The sequence below is a fragment of the Carassius gibelio genome, chromosome B1 (assembly GCF_023724105.1).
Source record: "Carassius gibelio isolate Cgi1373 ecotype wild population from Czech Republic chromosome B1, carGib1.2-hapl.c, whole genome shotgun sequence".
In the NCBI taxonomy this organism is placed as follows: Eukaryota; Metazoa; Chordata; class Actinopteri; order Cypriniformes; family Cyprinidae; genus Carassius; species Carassius gibelio.
The window spans coordinates 13,705,004-13,725,931 of NC_068396.1; the positions used below are offsets into that span (position 1 = coordinate 13,705,004).

The 20,928-nt window shown below is 36.7% G+C and overlaps 2 protein-coding genes across 3 annotated transcripts in view; one reads left to right on the forward strand and one right to left on the reverse strand.

Moving 5' to 3' along the window:
- The window catches only part of dnah6 (dynein, axonemal, heavy chain 6), a 77,107-nt gene extending 69,682 nt beyond the window's left edge, over positions 1-7,425 (forward strand). Inside the window, exons 70-78 of the mRNA XM_052545269.1 lie at positions 103-222; positions 1,706-1,827; positions 3,067-3,196; positions 3,322-3,449; positions 3,608-3,793; positions 5,566-5,638; positions 5,790-5,941; positions 6,556-6,778; positions 7,152-7,425. Coding sequence (XP_052401229.1) covers positions 103-222; positions 1,706-1,827; positions 3,067-3,196; positions 3,322-3,449; positions 3,608-3,793; positions 5,566-5,638; positions 5,790-5,941; positions 6,556-6,778; positions 7,152-7,255 — 1,238 coding nt within the window. The 3' untranslated portion in view covers positions 7,256-7,425. The remainder of the gene's footprint in view (positions 1-102; positions 223-1,705; positions 1,828-3,066; positions 3,197-3,321; positions 3,450-3,607; positions 3,794-5,565; positions 5,639-5,789; positions 5,942-6,555; positions 6,779-7,151) is intronic.
- A 156-nt stretch (positions 7,426-7,581) lies between these two features.
- chrna8 (cholinergic receptor, nicotinic, alpha 8) overlaps positions 7,582-20,928 on the reverse strand; it is a 69,612-nt gene continuing 56,265 nt past the window's right edge. The window contains exons 7-10 of one of the 2 annotated variants that reach the window (XM_052545267.1): positions 11,899-12,093; positions 11,673-11,759; positions 11,439-11,548; positions 7,582-8,901 (exon numbers count right to left, since the gene is read on the reverse strand). In XM_052545267.1, coding sequence (XP_052401227.1) covers positions 8,359-8,901; positions 11,439-11,548; positions 11,673-11,759; positions 11,899-12,093 — 935 coding nt within the window. In that variant the 3' untranslated portion in view covers positions 7,582-8,358. Of the gene's footprint in view, positions 8,902-11,438; positions 11,549-11,672; positions 11,760-11,898; positions 12,094-17,656; positions 18,977-20,928 lie in introns of those variants that run through there. The other variant, XM_052545266.1, reaches the window with a different exon arrangement.

Here is a 20,928-nt window from a genome sequence, read left to right on the forward strand (position 1 = left end):
AGCTTCACAGTGTCAAACTGTCTTATTAATTCTTGGCAAGGTGTCAGTCAGTCATGCAATGAAATGGGATGTGTTTATGTATGTGTTTTATTATCTCTATAGGTGAGATTACGTATGGAGGAAGGGTGACGGATGCCTGGGATCAGCGATGTTTGCGCACCATACTCAAGAGTTTCTTCTCCCCAGCCACATTAGAGGACAGCTATACCTACTCTAAATCAGGTTCACACGTTTACTTAGCTAAAGGCGGAATTCCATAGACTTCTTCTGGAATCTGGGGGTGCAGAAAAATATAAATATTAAGAAAATCGCTAAGAAAATAGAAAAAGTTGTTCAAATCAAGTTCTTCGCAATGAATACTAGTGATCAAAATGAAGTTTTTATATATTTGTGGTAGAACATTTACAAAATATCTTCATGGAACATGATCTTTACTTAATATCCTAATGATTTTTGGGGAAGAAAATAAAAGGTTTTAAACCATACAAACTATTGTTGGCCATTGCTACAATATAACTGTGCTACTTAAGACTGGTTTTGTGGTCCAGGGTCACAAATATACGAACGTATATTTTGTGTATTTTTCCCACACTGAAATACTTTCTGCTGTCCCAGTTTATATGTGCAGTTACAACTATAATCACAAGAACTCGTACGTTGACATCATTGGTCACCTTTCTTAAAATTAGCTTTTATACATATTTAGATAAATGTTACTGGCTAGATAGCCATTCACATTTTGATTCATTTAAAGGGTTACTCCACCCCGAAATGAAAATGTTGTCATTAATCACTTACCCACATGTTGTTCCAACCCTGTAAAAGCTTCTTTCATCTTCGGAACACAAGATCTGACTGTCCCACTGACTGCCAAGTAAATTGCACTATCAAGGTCCAGAAAATTATGAAAGACATAGAATAGTAGAATAGTACATATCCCATCAGTGGTTTAATTTGAATTTGATTAAGCGACAATAATACTTTTTGTACACAAAGAAAACAAAAATAATGACTTTATTCAACAATTCGTCTCCTCTGTGTCTTTCCGCATCTCTGTATTCTCCATTTTGGAGAATATTCACTGAACACAAACTGTGTACGTAATTCTGTGTCAGCTGCGACAGAAGGATATGTTTTCTACATGTATTTATGCTTTGATTTGAACAAAAACAACCGTGCAGCTCTCCAAAATGGCGCTACGGTGATGCGGAGAGACACATAAGAGACAAATTATTGAATAAAGTCTATATTTTTGTTTTCTTCGCATACAAAAAGTATTCTCGTAATTTTATAAAATTTAGATAGAACCACTGATGGCAGATGGATTATTCTAACTATGTCTTTCATACTTTTCTGAACCTTGACAGTATAATTTACTTGGCAGTATATGGGACAGTAACAAGCCTCCCGGTTTCCATTCTAAATATCTAAAATTGTGTTCCGAAGACGAACAAAGCTTTCACGTGTTTGGAACGACATGGGGGTAAGTGGTTAATGACAAAATATTTTGTATACTGTTAACTGAAAGCCATTGAGGGTTGAGGAGCACGAGTGGTTGGTGGAGTGTTGTTGTTTTGTTTTTTGTTTTTTTTATTAAAGATTTTGTTTAGTGCCATTGCTCTTCATTGCAGACTTTATTATATTGCAACCAGATCATTACACACTTCACCTCGAAGTAACCAAGACATTCTTTTCTTTTGTGCAGGGATTTATTTTGCTCCTAATTCAGACAGCTTGACTGAATATAAGCAATATATTGAGGATCTGCCACTAATTGATGATCCAGAGGTCTTTGGCATGCATGAAAATGCTAACTTGGCCTTCCAGGTAATTCTCACCTCTTTTAACCGCACACAGAATAACAAGCTCAGCGAACTAGTTATGTAAGTATGAGTATTTGTTTAAGTCCAGTATTTCTAGAACTTATTCTATTCTTATTCTGTATTTTTATTTTATTTTTTATGTTACTTTATGCCATAAAAATTGATTACAGTAGGTTTTTGTCTAGTTCTCCTAAACACAAGCTTGGTAATAATACCAAATATTTGACCCAGGAGCTAGTACTTATGTAAGCAGTTGTTTAGTAGAATTTTTTAATCCAAATCTTTTTACAATAGCATATAATCTACACCACCACCCAAGTAAAAGCAAGTTTCACTGAGGACCAGCTACAGAAATCATAATACCCACTGTTATCACCACTGTGAAAATTCATTTACTCACTTTCATCTTGTTCCAAAACCCATAAGACATCCATTGACAGTCCACACAACCAAACTTTTTTATCCATCAAAGCATACAAAAGACATGTTAAAAGTGATTCATATGAATTAATTCCACATGTTCTAAAGAGATGTTCATATGTAAACACTGAAAAAAAGCACATACATAAAGCTCATCAAATATGCCAGATACTTACTTGACTCATAAAAACCCATGAGTTTGTTTGAAGCTTGATAGCCCCAGTCCTCATTCATGTATCCATGTTGAGTTACCAGAGTATTCATAAAAAAAGTCAATATTTGTACTCCACAGAAGAAGAAAAAAAAAAAAAAAGATTTAGCACAACATGAATACAAAAGAAATAATAATAGAATTTCCATTTTTGGGTGAACTATCTCTTTCCACCTAATGCACCTAAAATGTTATTAAATAATATCAATCCACAAAGTCGGTACAAATGTGTAATGCAGCCTCATAAATCTCACTGTGTGAAATTGGAGAACTGGTCCCCCAACAGGACCCCCACAGAATCCAATGTGTTCATAATTGACACATTTTGCAAAATTGCCACTATTATTACAAATGTATAAAATTATATAGGTATTAAACTGAACTGAAGTTTACAGCTTAATTTTGATTTACCCCAGAAGTTTGCATCAATGATTTTGTTACTTTCCTGTTTAATACTGTAAAGTCTCTTTGAACCAATGTCTATAAAGCGCAATATAAATAAAGGTGACGTTACTTTTTTATTTCCAATGCGTCTTTCTTTGCTTTTTGTGCATTGCCCGCTGACATACTGTATAACACATATGTGGGTCTTCTTTCCGTCACTGAAAACAGAGGCAGGAGACCATGACACTGATCAGCACCATTCTGGAAGTTCAGCCCCGCTCCTCTGCAGCAGGTGGAGGGAAGACCAATGATGAGGTGGTTCATGAGCTGGCTGAATCCATCTTAGCAAGAATCCCTGGTTAGTCTCAAAACCCTGTTGCTCCTTGCACACCAATCTATTGTCACTTCATTGTTTCATAATAAGTTTTTGGACCTGCCTGTGTGTGTGTGTGTGTGTGTGTGTGTGTTTGTGTATCTGAGCAGAGAAATTAGATATGGATGCAGCAGTGGAGAGTCTGTTCTTGCAAGACTCAAATGGTAGAGTCAACTCTCTAACCACTGTGCTCGGACAGGAAGTAGATCGATTTAACTTCCTGCTTGGTGTACTTAAGGTAACAGAATGTTTATTTTTTTTTTTTTTTTATTTTTTTATTGTAAAGTACAAATGATGAATTGATTACAGTGGCCAGTCCAACAAGAATGAATTATTGATCACATTAATCTTGCTGCTGTTGATTGTTTATATTTATGTGCTTGCATTTCTCTGCAGACTTCACTATGTACTCTGCAGAAGGCAATAGCGGGTCTTGTGGTGATGTCAGAAGAAATGGAAAAGATTTATAACAGTTTCCTTAATAACCAGGTTCCTGATCACTGGTCTAATGCTGCTTACCCATCTCTCAAACCCCTCGGCAGCTGGGTGAGAGACCTCACCCTGCGCACTGCATTTATAGAGGTATGTCTGTGGAGTCAAAATGATGACAAAATAATTACCTAGAATGTGGAAGCTTGATAATTTGTCCCAACTGATTCATGATAAACTGAAAATATTTTAGACTGCTCATAACATAAAACATTTCTTATGTTGTGTTTTGCGCAGTTGCTTTGACGGCGCATTGGCAGTCAGACTAAAATCGAAATTACATATGGCTTAGTACAATTATCATATCACAAATGCGTACTGTTAGTATATAATCTCAGATTGGCATAGTTCACAATAAATGCTGTTTAACCAATCTTGAAATGATTGTCCATGTTCAAGTCCAGGTTCAAGTCAGGTTTTTTGGTTTGTTTTGTTTTTTGTTCCAATTTTGTCAGATGTCTGACAGACAACAGATTGATGCATTTTACTTTACCACCATAGTCTCCCAACATTTGATAGGAAACACTGTGACACGTAGTTTATATACATTTTAAAAGCTTGCTTACTTAAAAATTTAAATCAGTAAATGTTGCCTATAATATTCCTGACACTATTATCCCTAAAGCAAGGCATTAAAATAGTCTCTGGTTTAACACTCAAAAGCTTATGCACGCACACACACACACACACACACACTTTTTTCCTCTGTTTTCAGGAAGTTCACCCTCATTGTACATGGACAATTTCCTCTGCGTAGGGGATTCCAGTGAATGCCATTGATATATGAGTTGTGTGCTGTTGGTATTATAGTTCACAAATGGAGCTAGAGGGGCCCACAGCCATTCCAAACGGCACTCTCTGAAACTCAGTCAAAAAAAGCTACATAAACAAACTCAAATTTGGCACACACATATGGTCATAGTGCTCTTGCATGGGTTTATGGGCACACCAAAACTGTTTCTTGGACCTGATGTGCTGTTCCGTGTGGCTGGTCTGAGTGCTCTGTTAAATAACACAGACACGCACGATAAGCTCATGATAATATGGATGAATTGCAGAAGTATGCTGTTTTTTTTAAATAAAAAAAGGCTCAGAATATGTAACCGCACTAGTTTCAGCAGTGAAGTGAGAAGTTTCCTCTACATCAGCATGAATAGACTGAGGTACACTGCATAATATAAGCCCACCATCATGTATGAAAAAGAAAAGTATTCTACCATGATATGCTGAAAATCAGGTTTAGGGCAGGTGGTGAAGAAGAACATGCACCAGCACAGCCCTCATTGACATTCTTGTCTTGTTCCTTGTGAAGCAGCAAGTTGAAATTTTGGAGGGTGAATGAGATTTGAGGGCTAAGCCAGATTTTTAAGCCATTCTAAGCCAGGCAAGATTTTTATTGAATAAATACGTTTTTCCATTGTTTCTCAAACAAAACCTTTTGGGGAAAATGAGGTGAACTTTTTTTCTAAACAAAGATTGTAGTACACTAATATAAGCATTTATTGTTTGTCTGTTTGGAAGTATCCAAATATTCTCCCCAGCAGTGTGATTATGAGTGGATAGCTCTGTCCACCAGCTATAACCTTCAGCCCTCTAGTTACTGATTTTTACAAATGATCTGAATGTAAAAATTCACATTTCACTGCTGGTTATATATTCTCTATATAATCGTGTATGTGATGAATACAAATCTTGAATCTTAAAATGATCCAAGTCTGTTGGCTTTACCTTGAGCTAACTTCTTTCTCCCTTAGGTGGTAAAAGTTGAGTTTTTGCTTCTTTTTTGTTTTATTTTTATTGAAATGTATTCTTTTCAGTTTTGAATTGAGGTGTAGTACCCATTGGTTGCATTTGTGTTTGAGCAGAGTTGGATCACAACAGGTCAGCCCAAGACTTTTTGGATTTCTGGATTATTTTTTCCTCAAGGATTCCTTACAGGTAAGTAACACGTTTGCTTACATGCTCTGGTAAATTAAATAAAATCCTAACAAAATTTGGCCTTGCTGCTTGTTATAGGTGAAAAACAAATGTTTACAGTATTTTTCAAACTTTGTTTTTTCAATAAAGAGTTGATTCATGTGTCTCATAGGTGCACTGCAGAATCATGCGCGCAAATACAACCTGCCTATTGATGAGCTGAATTTTCGTTTCAACATGATACCAGTGTACAGAGACCAGACCCTTGTCACTGAAGCTCTGAAAACCCTTGAGCCAGGGGAAGAACTTGACATGGATAAGGAGGTCAGCCCAGGAACTTGCAGGGATTTTTAACATATATTTTCTGATATGATTACAACGGAAACTTCAGATGGTTACATGATAAAGGGATTTAAGTTTTATTTTTCCCGGAGTTTCACTTTTATTAGCGAATCATAATTTATTTCTGTATGACCATGTTCTTTCTTGAATTACACTTCCATTGAGGCATTTGAACTTGGCAGAATTTTTAACGGCTGTGACTCCATGTCACATGATCCTTCAGAAATTATTTTAATATGGTAATTTGATACTAAGGAAACATTTGTGAAAACAGTTGTAAAGAAACCATGTTGCATTTTTAAACATCTCCAATGTGAAAATCGATGCTTCTTAAGATTTCATACTGTACTTCTCTGTGAATGGGTGGGCCAGGTTTTAGGGATTAATATTATCTATTTATTTCAGATTGAGACTTTTGAAGATGCTTATTGAACTGGGGAGAAAGATTTGTTGTGAAACCAAACTTTCATTGTTGTACAGTTTTCCTTAGTTAATTCTTTTATTTCAAAAGGCAAGAAAAAAGTGTTCATAATGGTATGGTTTTTAAAAAATCTGACACCATGAATGAAGTCAATACTCTGTGGTCTGCCTCATAGCTTCCCACCATGGAGGATGGTGTGTTGGTTCATGGGATGTTCATGGATGCTTGTCGCTGGGATGACACAAACATGGTTATTGAGGACGCGCTGTTGAGAGTGATGAACCCCATGCTGCCTGTGGTACATTTTGAACCTCAACAAAACTATGTTCCTGAGCCCACCTTATACCACGCACCTCTGTACAAGACCTCCATTCGTGCTGGAACTCTGTCAACTACAGGTTATTTTTTGACTTGTTCAGAACTTCATCCTGTGTCTAGTTTAAAAAGTTATCCTTTTCCCACCACAGAGTAAAATAAAAAAGGCTAATTGTACAGTAGCTTTAAACCTCACAATTGTATTTTGTATTTTACATTTTAACATTCATCTCAAAATTAGCCCACAATTACCCCATAATTAACTTCAGGTTTTTTATCCTGAGGCGGAAACATACTTCCATATTTTTACTGGAGGGAAAAAATACATTGTCTGTAAAACTGTTTTTAAACCATTAGTATCAGATCCTAGCTTTGAAATTGTATTATATGTGTTATCATTTTTTTATCACTCTTATTGTTTTTTTATTTAATTGTATATTTTGTTCTGTCTGTTAGGACACTCCACAAATTTTGTGGTAACCGTGATGTTGCCATCCAACCAGCCCAGTGACTACTGGATCTCAAAAGCATCTGCACTTCTCTGCCAGCTCAATGAATAAGCAACGCTGTATGCTTTACTTCACTTACGTCTTGAAAATTAAGATCCTTTCTCAACTGAGCTTTTAGTGTTTTTGAGCATAAGTAACATTAAAGCCTTAAAAAACATTAAAAATGAATTGTAAATCAAAATGAATGGTAATGTTGCAGTTGATGTGCTAAGCACAGGTCCACTGGTTTTGCCTTGGTATTTGCAGCTGGAGTAAATAGAGATACCAGCTGTAAAAGTAAAACATGGTCAAACAAAACATGCCCCATGCACTATATACAGAAAGTGAAAAATAACTGGAAGATTCTTCTCCAAACTACTGTACGTGGACTCATCTAGAACTTTTTACATTTTTTATTTTTTAAATCTATATTTTCTAACAAAATGACATATATCCACAGTGTTTACATAGTGTCTTCTTTACATAATACAACAGATCACAGAGTCAGAATGAAGTCACAAAATAATAGCACTCTAATTACTTGGACTAACCACATACAAGTGAGAGATTTCAACAAGATTTATATAAAAAATATCAAAAGGATGAAAAGTGACAGTTAAAGAGCATATTAGTTCTACCATACTTGTATGCTATTGTTGCTTTGGTAAGGAAATGTTGGCTAAAAATGTATGGAATTTTATGTCAGTTCATTGATAACTAAATTCTAAAATAATAATATTAAATGATACCAAAAATATGACTAAAGCCAAGGGTTGAAATTAAACAGTGTGACTTCCAAAGGGATTACAGTATTGATTATGTTTGCATTTCAGCACAGAAACTTCACAGACACATTTTTAGCTGTTTTGACTAACAGTTTTAGCTCACTGAGAACACATAAACCAACCCACAAGTGATTGGTCAGATACATTATAAAAGACATAAAATATCACCTAATGTTTGTTCGAAAAGTCACATTTAAAAAATACACAACTTTGTCAAGTTTTATTTTTAGTTTTTTGTAACAATAGTTCACGTTGATCTCAGAAAGATGAGAAGAGGAAGGAATCGACTTTGGTGGTAGACACTTCTCACACTCAATCACGTGATGCTTTTTTATATATTTATATCTTTAAACACAAAAGAAAACAAATGAAAATGCAATGCTATAACGATTATGTGAAGTCCTTCGAGACAGCCTCAATGAAGTTTGGTGCAGACATGAGAATGGTAAAGGTGCAGATAATGGAGAAAAGTGAAAACGCCACCAGACAGAGCCGATCCACAACCGCTGCTGCAAATTTCCACTCGCTGCAGATGGCCTCAGCCTCATCCTGGTCACGGAACCGCTGAGCTATGTACATCACCTCCGCTAGGATGCGATGGATCTCCTGTTCACCTAAAAACATCCTAACTGCCTCCCGCTGTTCTTCGTTTGGTGACCCGCCGACCCGCCCACCGCTGCAAGACACACCAGAATCACTGCTGGGTGGGCAACAAGCACTGTCAATGGAGTGGTAGCCAAAGTACAGGTTCATGTGACCGTTGGTGGCAGAGTTGGTAGAGGATGGCTGACCGGGCATGACTCCCATCTGAATGCTGCTGGCACTGGTGTGGTGCACTGGAGAGTGGTCATATTTGTAGCTGGCTTTGCGTTCCTCACCTGGCTTCTTCATGCGCAAGAACCAGGCACACCAGTTAAGCAGGATCACACGCACCTAAGAAGAGCGGGAAGAGTATGCTAAAAGATGAAGCTCTCAAATGGGTGAATGAGACATTGCTGTCTTTATTTTGATGATATGTTGTATGAAGTTGGTATATTTCATTAGATTATGGAGAAGTGTCCACTGAAGGTTTGTGTGTTTAAAGATTCAGACCTGCTTCAAGCAGCAGGTGCATCCCACTGGATATAATAAGCAAAGCACAAGCAAATAAGACACACTAGACAGCTGAAGCTAAGAGCTCTTTTCTATTTGTAAGAGTAGCAGAGGAGACATTAAACTTTAATACAAACAGACCTCATTACCTCTCCAGTGGGAGACCATGGTTCGCATTCTAACTGCATTCTACAACTCACCTACATTGCTTATATTCAGGATTCCGAATGTTTTCTCAGATTTTTGTCGGAAGTTATTTTTTCTTCAGCCCTAGCTGTTTGAATGGAAAGCAGTATTTTAAGATAAAGATTACACAATTCCTGATAGTTTGTATTTTTCCAAAAACTTTGATTGGTCACACTTTATTTTAAGATCCAATTCTTGCTATTTAACAAACTATTAACTATGACTTTTGCCCCAATAGGCTCCTTATTTGCCACTTATTAATAGTTAGTAAGGTAGTTGTTAAATTTAGGTTTTGGGTAGGATTAGGGATGTAGAATATGGTCATGCAGAATATGTGCTTTATAACACTAATAAACAGCCAATATGTTAATAACTGGCATGCTAATAAACAATGATTTAATAGTGAGAATTGGTCCCTACGTTAAAATGTTACCCTTTGTTTTAATTAAACAATATTGCAGTAACAGTCTGCAAACAATGTGAAGTGATTTTATGAACTTGCACTTGAAAATAAAGGTTCTTTATTGGCACCTTTGGTTACCTGTAGAGGCTTTATCATCCTTGAAAACTTTCTATTGCACAGAAGGTTCTTTATAGTGGAAAAAAATGTTGTTAAGATTCCTCACACTAAGAAAAAAAAATGGTTCTTTTAACCCAGTTTTTTTTCTTCTATGGCAACACTGTGAAACCCCATTTTGGAACCTTTATTTTTATGAGTGTAGATGTATTGATGAGGACGCCTGAAAGCTGGAATACACTATACCTTTTTTTGTACAGACATTTTCAGTCTTGAGGAGTTGATGCTAGTTGCCAAAAGATGCCGCAGATTTTGGGCAATTGGAATTGACTGATTTCAAAGAAAATCTCACAGTGTGTGATGGAACTCTTTATCTTTAGACTCTGATACCACACAGTCAGAGGATGTCAATCACATTTGATATATATATATATATATATATATATATATATATATATATATATATATATATATATCATATCTTATTTCAGTTAATATTTTATTTCAACTAATGATTATAGTTTTTGGTTTTTAGCAGTGCTGAGCAACGATAATCGCATTATTGTCTGTGATTAATCGCAATTAATCTCATTGTTGTGCACAAAACTAATAATGCGTTCAAAAGTAGTGCATTGTGCACTTTTTTCATTTAAAAGTAGGCCTACTGTTTTAGAAACAAAAGTGTAATAACATTTGGTTTGAAAACACTTACAGCTGTGTTCCTTTTACATAGTAGCAGATAAAATATTTAATGTATCCTAAATCACAACTTCTAACATTAATACAATAAAAATCAGAGGTGGGTCGAGTACCCAAAATCTGTACTCAAGTAAAACTAAAGTACTTCTAGAAATATTTACTCAAGTAAAAGTAAATGGTTAGAGAGTTGGACTCCCAATCAAAAGGTTGTGAGTTCGAGTCCCGGGCCGGCAGGAATTGTGGGTGGGGGGAGTGCATGAACAGCTCTCTCTCCACCTTCAATACCACGACTTAGGTGCCCTTGAGCAAAGCATCGAACCCCCAACTGCTCCCCGGGCGCCGCAGCATAAATGGCTGCCCACTGCTCCGGGTGTGTGCTCACAGTGTGTGTGTGTGTGTGTTCACTGATCTGTGTGTGTGCACTTCGGATGGGTTAAATGCAGAGCACAAATTCTGAGTATGGGTCACCATACTTGGGTATGGGTTGGGTCGACCCTCTGATGGGTTACTCCAACCGCTGTCGGTCCCTTCGAGATCCTTGTCTGATACATTCTGTATGATTGCATGAATATTTCTGAGCGGAAAAAGATCTTTAAAGCAATATATTGTGAGAGGAACATATGTTCCAGCATCCCGTACAACTCAAAATAATAAACCACAAAGTTAAAAGATGCACTCCACTGTGTTGAGTGAGAGCGTTTGTTTCTGCTGTCTTCACATGCTATCGGAAACTTCCTATTTCAAACTTAGAGTCATGATTACGAGCTCGAGCATTCTTTTCTATTAAAAATAACAGTGGACACATGGTTTGTGAATGTTGATGCTTAGTTTAAATAATCTGATCAGGAGCATCCCTCCTGTTACCCATGATTTGTCTGTACAGTATGTGTATTCAAAACCAGTGAGCAAATGACTTTCATAATAATAAAAAAAACTGTGTTAACGTACAATAAATAATTTAAGAGTTTTCACTCACCCATCTTGGCATCTTTCCCCCTTGTGGATCATGATGATGAAACTGCAAAACGAGGACGGTGACAACAACGGACAAACCCACAATCATCATGGTGCTGGCAAAGTACTGAGCTATAGAGCCAAAGAAGAGACAAGTATTTAAACCTGCAACCTGTACTGTCTCAAACATTATCAATGGCCAAAAAGTTCTGTGTGAGATTCAGTACAATATTAAAATTAAACAGTCTGCACATACCTATGAGAGGAACTGAGTCAGAGGTGGCTGGCATGATCTCAGCCACAAGCAGCATGAAGACTGTTAATGACAAGAGGACAGTGATACCTGACAGACAGGAAAGTGGAGAAGTAAGTATATTGTCTGTGACTTAATGTAATTCCTTCATGCATAGTTGTGCATAAACTTTGCATAAAACGTGATAAAAAAACCCCCCAAAGATTTATGGTCAAGCATGTCATCTTACCCAGTGATATCTTCTCTCCAGAATCTGCTGGCAGCAGGAAGACAAGCAGAGCCAGGCCGGAGATGAGCACACAGGGAATGAGCAGGTTCAGACCATAGTACAATGTTCGTCTGCGCATTGTTACTGTAAATGTCACATCAGGGTATGGCTCCTTACAGCACTCATAATACAACTCATTACGCTTCCCAGGGACCCCTGACAAAACACAATAATACCAAATATTTGACCCAGGAGCTAGTACTTATGTAAGCAGTTGTTTAGTAGAATTTTTTAATCCAAATCTTTTTACAATAGCATATAATCTACACCACCACCCAAGTAAAAGCAAGTTTCACTGAGGACCAGCTACAGAAATCATAATACCCACTGTTATCACCACTGTGAAAATTCATTTACTCACTTTCATCTTGTTCCAAAACCCATAAGACATCCATTGACAGTCCACACAACCAAACTTTTTTATCCATCAAAGCATACAAAAGACATGTTAAAAGTGATTCATATGAATTAATTCCACATGTTCTAAAGAGATGTTCATATGTAAACACTGAAAAAAAGCACATACATAAAGCTCATCAAATATGCCAGATACTTACTTGACTCATAAAAACCCATGAGTTTGTTTGAAGCTTGATAGCCCCAGTCCTCATTCATGTATCCATGTTGAGTTACCAGAGTATTCATAAAAAAAGTCAATATTTGTACTCCACAGAAGAAGAAAAAAAAAAAAAAAGATTTAGCACAACATGAATACAAAAGAAATAATAATAGAATTTCCATTTTTGGGTGAACTATCTCTTTCCACCTAATGCACCTAAAATGTTATTAAATAATATCAATCCACAAAGTCGGTACAAATGTGTAATGCAGCCTCATAAATCTCACTGTGTGAAATTGGAGAACTGGTCCCCCAACAGGACCCCCACAGAATCCAATGTGTTCATAATTGACACATTTTGCAAAATTGCCACTATTATTACAAATGTATAAAATTATATAGGTATTAAACTGAACTGAAGTTTACAGCTTAATTTTGATTTACCCCAGAAGTTTGCATCAATGATTTTGTTACTTTCCTGTTTAATACTGTAAAGTCTCTTTGAACCAATGTCTATAAAGCGCAATATAAATAAAGGTGACGTTACTTTTTTATTTCCAATGCGTCTTTCTTTGCTTTTTGTGCATTGCCCGCTGACATACTGTATAACACATATGTGGGTCTTCTTTCCGTCACTGAAAACAGAGGCAGGAGACCATGACACTGATCAGCACCATTCTGGAAGTTCAGCCCCGCTCCTCTGCAGCAGGTGGAGGGAAGACCAATGATGAGGTGGTTCATGAGCTGGCTGAATCCATCTTAGCAAGAATCCCTGGTTAGTCTCAAAACCCTGTTGCTCCTTGCACACCAATCTATTGTCACTTCATTGTTTCATAATAAGTTTTTGGACCTGCCTGTGTGTGTGTGTGTGTGTGTGTGTGTGTTTGTGTATCTGAGCAGAGAAATTAGATATGGATGCAGCAGTGGAGAGTCTGTTCTTGCAAGACTCAAATGGTAGAGTCAACTCTCTAACCACTGTGCTCGGACAGGAAGTAGATCGATTTAACTTCCTGCTTGGTGTACTTAAGGTAACAGAATGTTTATTTTTTTTTATTTTTTATTTTTTTATTGTAAAGTACAAATGATGAATTGATTACAGTGGCCAGTCCAACAAGAATGAATTATTGATCACATTAATCTTGCTGCTGTTGATTGTTTATATTTATGTGCTTGCATTTCTCTGCAGACTTCACTATGTACTCTGCAGAAGGCAATAGCGGGTCTTGTGGTGATGTCAGAAGAAATGGAAAAGATTTATAACAGTTTCCTTAATAACCAGGTTCCTGATCACTGGTCTAATGCTGCTTACCCATCTCTCAAACCCCTCGGCAGCTGGGTGAGAGACCTCACCCTGCGCACTGCATTTATAGAGGTATGTCTGTGGAGTCAAAATGATGACAAAATAATTACCTAGAATGTGGAAGCTTGATAATTTGTCCCAACTGATTCATGATAAACTGAAAATATTTTAGACTGCTCATAACATAAAACATTTCTTATGTTGTGTTTTGCGCAGTTGCTTTGACGGCGCATTGGCAGTCAGACTAAAATCGAAATTACATATGGCTTAGTACAATTATCATATCACAAATGCGTACTGTTAGTATATAATCTCAGATTGGCATAGTTCACAATAAATGCTGTTTAACCAATCTTGAAATGATTGTCCATGTTCAAGTCCAGGTTCAAGTCAGGTTTTTTGGTTTGTTTTGTTTTTTGTTCCAATTTTGTCAGATGTCTGACAGACAACAGATTGATGCATTTTACTTTACCACCATAGTCTCCCAACATTTGATAGGAAACACTGTGACACGTAGTTTATATACATTTTAAAAGCTTGCTTACTTAAAAATTTAAATCAGTAAATGTTGCCTATAATATTCCTGACACTATTATCCCTAAAGCAAGGCATTAAAATAGTCTCTGGTTTAACACTCAAAAGCTTATGCACGCACACACACACACACACACACACTTTTTTCCTCTGTTTTCAGGAAGTTCACCCTCATTGTACATGGACAATTTCCTCTGCGTAGGGGATTCCAGTGAATGCCATTGATATATGAGTTGTGTGCTGTTGGTATTATAGTTCACAAATGGAGCTAGAGGGGCCCACAGCCATTCCAAACGGCACTCTCTGAAACTCAGTCAAAAAAAGCTACATAAACAAACTCAAATTTGGCACACACATATGGTCATAGTGCTCTTGCATGGGTTTATGGGCACACCAAAACTGTTTCTTGGACCTGATGTGCTGTTCCGTGTGGCTGGTCTGAGTGCTCTGTTAAATAACACAGACACGCACGATAAGCTCATGATAATATGGATGAATTGCAGAAGTATGCTGTTTTTTTTAAATAAAAAAAGGCTCAGAATATGTAACCGCACTAGTTTCAGCAGTGAAGTGAGAAGTTTCCTCTACATCAGCATGAATAGACTGAGGTACACTGCATAATATAAGCCCACCATCATGTATGAAAAAGAAAAGTATTCTACCATGATATGCTGAAAATCAGGTTTAGGGCAGGTGGTGAAGAAGAACATGCACCAGCACAGCCCTCATTGACATTCTTGTCTTGTTCCTTGTGAAGCAGCAAGTTGAAATTTTGGAGGGTGAATGAGATTTGAGGGCTAAGCCAGATTTTTAAGCCATTCTAAGCCAGGCAAGATTTTTATTGAATAAATACGTTTTTCCATTGTTTCTCAAACAAAACCTTTTGGGGAAAATGAGGTGAACTTTTTTTCTAAACAAAGATTGTAGTACACTAATATAAGCATTTATTGTTTGTCTGTTTGGAAGTATCCAAATATTCTCCCCAGCAGTGTGATTATGAGTGGATAGCTCTGTCCACCAGCTATAACCTTCAGCCCTCTAGTTACTGATTTTTACAAATGATCTGAATGTAAAAATTCACATTTCACTGCTGGTTATATATTCTCTATATAATCGTGTATGTGATGAATACAAATCTTGAATCTTAAAATGATCCAAGTCTGTTGGCTTTACCTTGAGCTAACTTCTTTCTCCCTTAGGTGGTAAAAGTTGAGTTTTTGCTTCTTTTTTGTTTTATTTTTATTGAAATGTATTCTTTTCAGTTTTGAATTGAGGTGTAGTACCCATTGGTTGCATTTGTGTTTGAGCAGAGTTGGATCACAACAGGTCAGCCCAAGACTTTTTGGATTTCTGGATTATTTTTTCCTCAAGGATTCCTTACAGGTAAGTAACACGTTTGCTTACATGCTCTGGTAAATTAAATAAAATCCTAACAAAATTTGGCCTTGCTGCTTGTTATAGGTGAAAAACAAATGTTTACAGTATTTTTCAAACTTTGTTTTTTCAATAAAGAGTTGATTCATGTGTCTCATAGGTGCACTGCAGAATCATGCGCGCAAATACAACCTGCCTATTGATGAGCTGAATTTTCGTTTCAACATGATACCAGTGTACAGAGACCAGACCCTTGTCACTGAAGCTCTGAAAACCCTTGAGCCAGGGGAAGAACTTGACATGGATAAGGAGGTCAGCCCAGGAACTTGCAGGGATTTTTAACATATATTTTCTGATATGATTACAACGGAAACTTCAGATGGTTACATGATAAAGGGATTTAAGTTTTATTTTTCCCGGAGTTTCACTTTTATTAGCGAATCATAATTTATTTCTGTATGACCATGTTCTTTCTTGAATTACACTTCCATTGAGGCATTTGAACTTGGCAGAATTTTTAACGGCTGTGACTCCATGTCACATGATCCTTCAGAAATTATTTTAATATGGTAATTTGATACTAAGGAAACATTTGTGAAAACAGTTGTAAAGAAACCATGTTGCATTTTTAAACATCTCCAATGTGAAAATCGATGCTTCTTAAGATTTCATACTGTACTTCTCTGTGAATGGGTGGGCCAGGTTTTAGGGATTAATATTATCTATTTATTTCAGATTGAGACTTTTGAAGATGCTTATTGAACTGGGGAGAAAGATTTGTTGTGAAACCAAACTTTCATTGTTGTACAGTTTTCCTTAGTTAATTCTTTTATTTCAAAAGGCAAGAAAAAAGTGTTCATAATGGTATGGTTTTTAAAAAATCTGACACCATGAATGAAGTCAATACTCTGTGGTCTGCCTCATAGCTTCCCACCATGGAGGATGGTGTGTTGGTTCATGGGATGTTCATGGATGCTTGTCGCTGGGATGACACAAACATGGTTATTGAGGACGCGCTGTTGAGAGTGATGAACCCCATGCTGCCTGTGGTACATTTTGAACCTCAACAAAACTATGTTCCTGAGCCCACCTTATACCACGCACCTCTGTACAAGACCTCCATTCGTGCTGGAACTCTGTCAACTACAGGTTATTTTTTGACTTGTTCAGAACTTCATCCTGTGTCTAGTTTAAAAAGTTATCCTTTTCCCACCACAGAGTAAAATAAAAAAGGCTAATTGTACAGTAGCTTTAAACCTCACAATTGTATTTTGTATTTTACATTTTAACATTCATCTCAAAATTAGCCCACAATTACCCCATAATTAACTTCAGGTTTTTTATCCTGAGGCGGAAACATACTTCCATATTTTTACTGGAGGGAAAAAATACATTGTCTGTAAAACTGTTTTTAAACCATTAGTATCAGATCCTAGCTTTGAAATTGTATTATATGTGTTATCATTTTTTTATCACTCTTATTGTTTTTTTATTTAATTGTATATTTTGTTCTGTCTGTTAGGACACTCCACAAATTTTGTGGTAACCGTGATGTTGCCATCCAACCAGCCCAGTGACTACTGGATCTCAAAAGCATCTGCACTTCTCTGCCAGCTCAATGAATAAGCAACGCTGTATGCTTTACTTCACTTACGTCTTGAAAATTAAGATCCTTTCTCAACTGAGCTTTTAGTGTTTTTGAGCATAAGTAACATTAAAGCCTTAAAAAACATTAAAAATGAATTGTAAATCAAAATGAATGGTAATGTTGCAGTTGATGTGCTAAGCACAGGTCCACTGGTTTTGCCTTGGTATTTGCAGCTGGAGTAAATAGAGATACCAGCTGTAAAAGTAAAACATGGTCAAACAAAACATGCCCCATGCACTATATACAGAAAGTGAAAAATAACTGGAAGATTCTTCTCCAAACTACTGTACGTGGACTCATCTAGAACTTTTTACATTTTTTATTTTTTAAATCTATATTTTCTAACAAAATGACATATATCCACAGTGTTTACATAGTGTCTTCTTTACATAATACAACAGATCACAGAGTCAGAATGAAGTCACAAAATAATAGCACTCTAATTACTTGGACTAACCACATACAAGTGAGAGATTTCAACAAGATTTATATAAAAAATATCAAAAGGATGAAAAGTGACAGTTAAAGAGCATATTAGTTCTACCATACTTGTATGCTATTGTTGCTTTGGTAAGGAAATGTTGGCTAAAAATGTATGGAATTTTATGTCAGTTCATTGATAACTAAATTCTAAAATAATAATATTAAATGATACCAAAAATATGACTAAAGCCAAGGGTTGAAATTAAACAGTGTGACTTCCAAAGGGATTACAGTATTGATTATGTTTGCATTTCAGCACAGAAACTTCACAGACACATTTTTAGCTGTTTTGACTAACAGTTTTAGCTCACTGAGAACACATAAACCAACCCACAAGTGATTGGTCAGATACATTATAAAAGACATAAAATATCACCTAATGTTTGTTCGAAAAGTCACATTTAAAAAATACACAACTTTGTCAAGTTTTATTTTTAGTTTTTTGTAACAATAGTTCACGTTGATCTCAGAAAGATGAGAAGAGGAAGGAATCGACTTTGGTGGTAGACACTTCTCACACTCAATCACGTGATGCTTTTTTATATATTTATATCTTTAAACACAAAAGAAAACAAATGAAAATGCAATGCTATAACGATTATGTGAAGTCCTTCGAGACAGCCTCAATGAAGTTTGGTGCAGACATGAGAATGGTAAAGGTGCAGATAATGGAGAAAAGTGAAAACGCCACCAGACAGAGCCGATCCACAACCGCTGCTGCAAATTTCCACTCGCTGCAGATGGCCTCAGCCTCATCCTGGTCACGGAACCGCTGAGCTATGTACATCACCTCCGCTAGGATGCGATGGATCTCCTGTTCACCTAAAAACATCCTAACTGCCTCCCGCTGTTCTTCGTTTGGTGACCCGCCGACCCGCCCACCGCTGCAAGACACACCAGAATCACTGCTGGGTGGGCAACAAGCACTGTCAATGGAGTGGTAGCCAAAGTACAGGTTCATGTGACCATTGGTGGCAGAGTTGGTAGAGGATGGCTGACCGGGCATGACTCCCATCTGAATGCTGCTGGCACTGGTGTGGTGCACTGGAGAGTGGTCATATTTGTAGCTGGCTTTGCGTTCCTCACCTGGCTTCTTCATGCGCAAGAACCAGGCACACCAGTTAAGCAGGATCACACGCACCTAAGAAGAGCGGGAAGAGTATGCTAAAAGATGAAGCTCTCAAATGGGTGAATGAGACATTGCTGTCTTTATTTTGATGATATGTTGTATGAAGTTGGTATATTTCATTAGATTATGGAGAAGTGTCCACTGAAGGTTTGTGTGTTTAAAGATTCAGACCTGCTTCAAGCAGCAGGTGCATCCCACTGGATATAATAAGCAAAGCACAAGCAAATAAGACACACTAGACAGCTGAAGCTAAGAGCTCTTTTCTATTTGTAAGAGTAGCAGAGGAGACATTAAACTTTAATACAAACAGACCTCATTACCTCTCCAGTGGGAGACCATGGTTCGCATTCTAACTGCATTCTACAACTCACCTACATTGCTTATATTCAGGATTCCGAATGTTTTCTCAGATTTTTGTCGGAAGTTATTTTTTCTTCAGCCCTAGCTGTTTGAATGGAAAGCAGTATTTTAAGATAAAGATTACACAATTCCTGATAGTTTGTATTTTTCCAAAAACTTTGATTGGTCACACTTTATTTTAAGATCCAATTCTTGCTATTTAACAAACTATTAACTATGACTTTTGCCCCAATAGGCTCCTTATTTGCCACTTATTAATAGTTAGTAAGGTAGTTGTTAAATTTAGGTTTTGGGTAGGATTAGGGATGTAGAATATGGTCATGCAGAATATGTGCTTTATAACACTAATAAACAGCCAATATGTTAATAACTGGCATGCTAATAAACAATGATTTAATAGTGAGAATTGGTCCCTACGTTAAAATGTTACCCTTTGTTTTAATTAAACAATATTGCAGTAACAGTCTGCAAACAATGTGAAGTGATTTTATGAACTTGCACTTGAAAATAAAGGTTCTTTATTGGCACCTTTGGTTACCTGTAGAGGCTTTATCATCCTTGAAAACTTTCTATTGCACAGAAGGTTCTTTATAGTGGAAAAAAATGTTGTTAAGATTCCTCACACTAAGAAAAAAAAATGGTTCTTTTAACCCAGTTTTTTTTCTTCTATGGCAACACTGTGAAACCCCATTTTGGAACCTTTATTTTTATGAGTGTAGATGTATTGATGAGGACGCCTGAAAGCTGGAATACACTATACCTTTTTTTGTACAGACATTTTCAGTCTTGAGGAGTTGATGCTAGTTGCCAAAAGATGCCGCAGATTTTGGGCAATTGGAATTGACTGATTTCAAAGAAAATCTCACAGTGTGTGATGGAACTCTTTATCTTTAGACTCTGATACCACACAGTCAGAGGATGTCAATCACATTTGATATATATATATATATATATATATATATATATATATATATATATATATATATATATATATATATATATATCATATCTTATTTCAGTTAATATTTTATTTCAACTAATGATTATAGTTTTTGGTTTTTAGCAGTGCTGAGCAACGATAATCGCATTATTGTCTGTGATTAATCGCAATTAATCTCATTGTTGTGCACAAAACTAATAATGCGTTCAAAAGTAGTGCATTGTGCACTTTTTTCATTTAAAAGTAGGCCTACTGTTTTAGAAACAAAAGTGTAATAACATTTGGTTTGAAAACACTTACAGCTGTGTTCCTTTTACATAGTAGCAGATAAAATATTTAATGTATCCTAAATCACAACTTCTAACATTAATACAATAAAAATCAGAGGTGGGTCGAGTACCCAAAATCTGTACTCAAGTAAAACTAAAGTACTTCTAGAAATATTTACTCAAGTAAAAGTAAATGGTTAGAGAGTTGGACTCCCAATCAAAAGGTTGTGAGTTCGAGTCCCGGGCCGGCAGGAATTGTGGGTGGGGGGAGTGCATGAACAGCTCTCTCTCCACCTTCAATACCACGACTTAGGTGCCCTTGAGCAAAGCATCGAACCCCCAACTGCTCCCCGGGCGCCGCAGCATAAATGGCTGCCCACTGCTCCGGGTGTGTG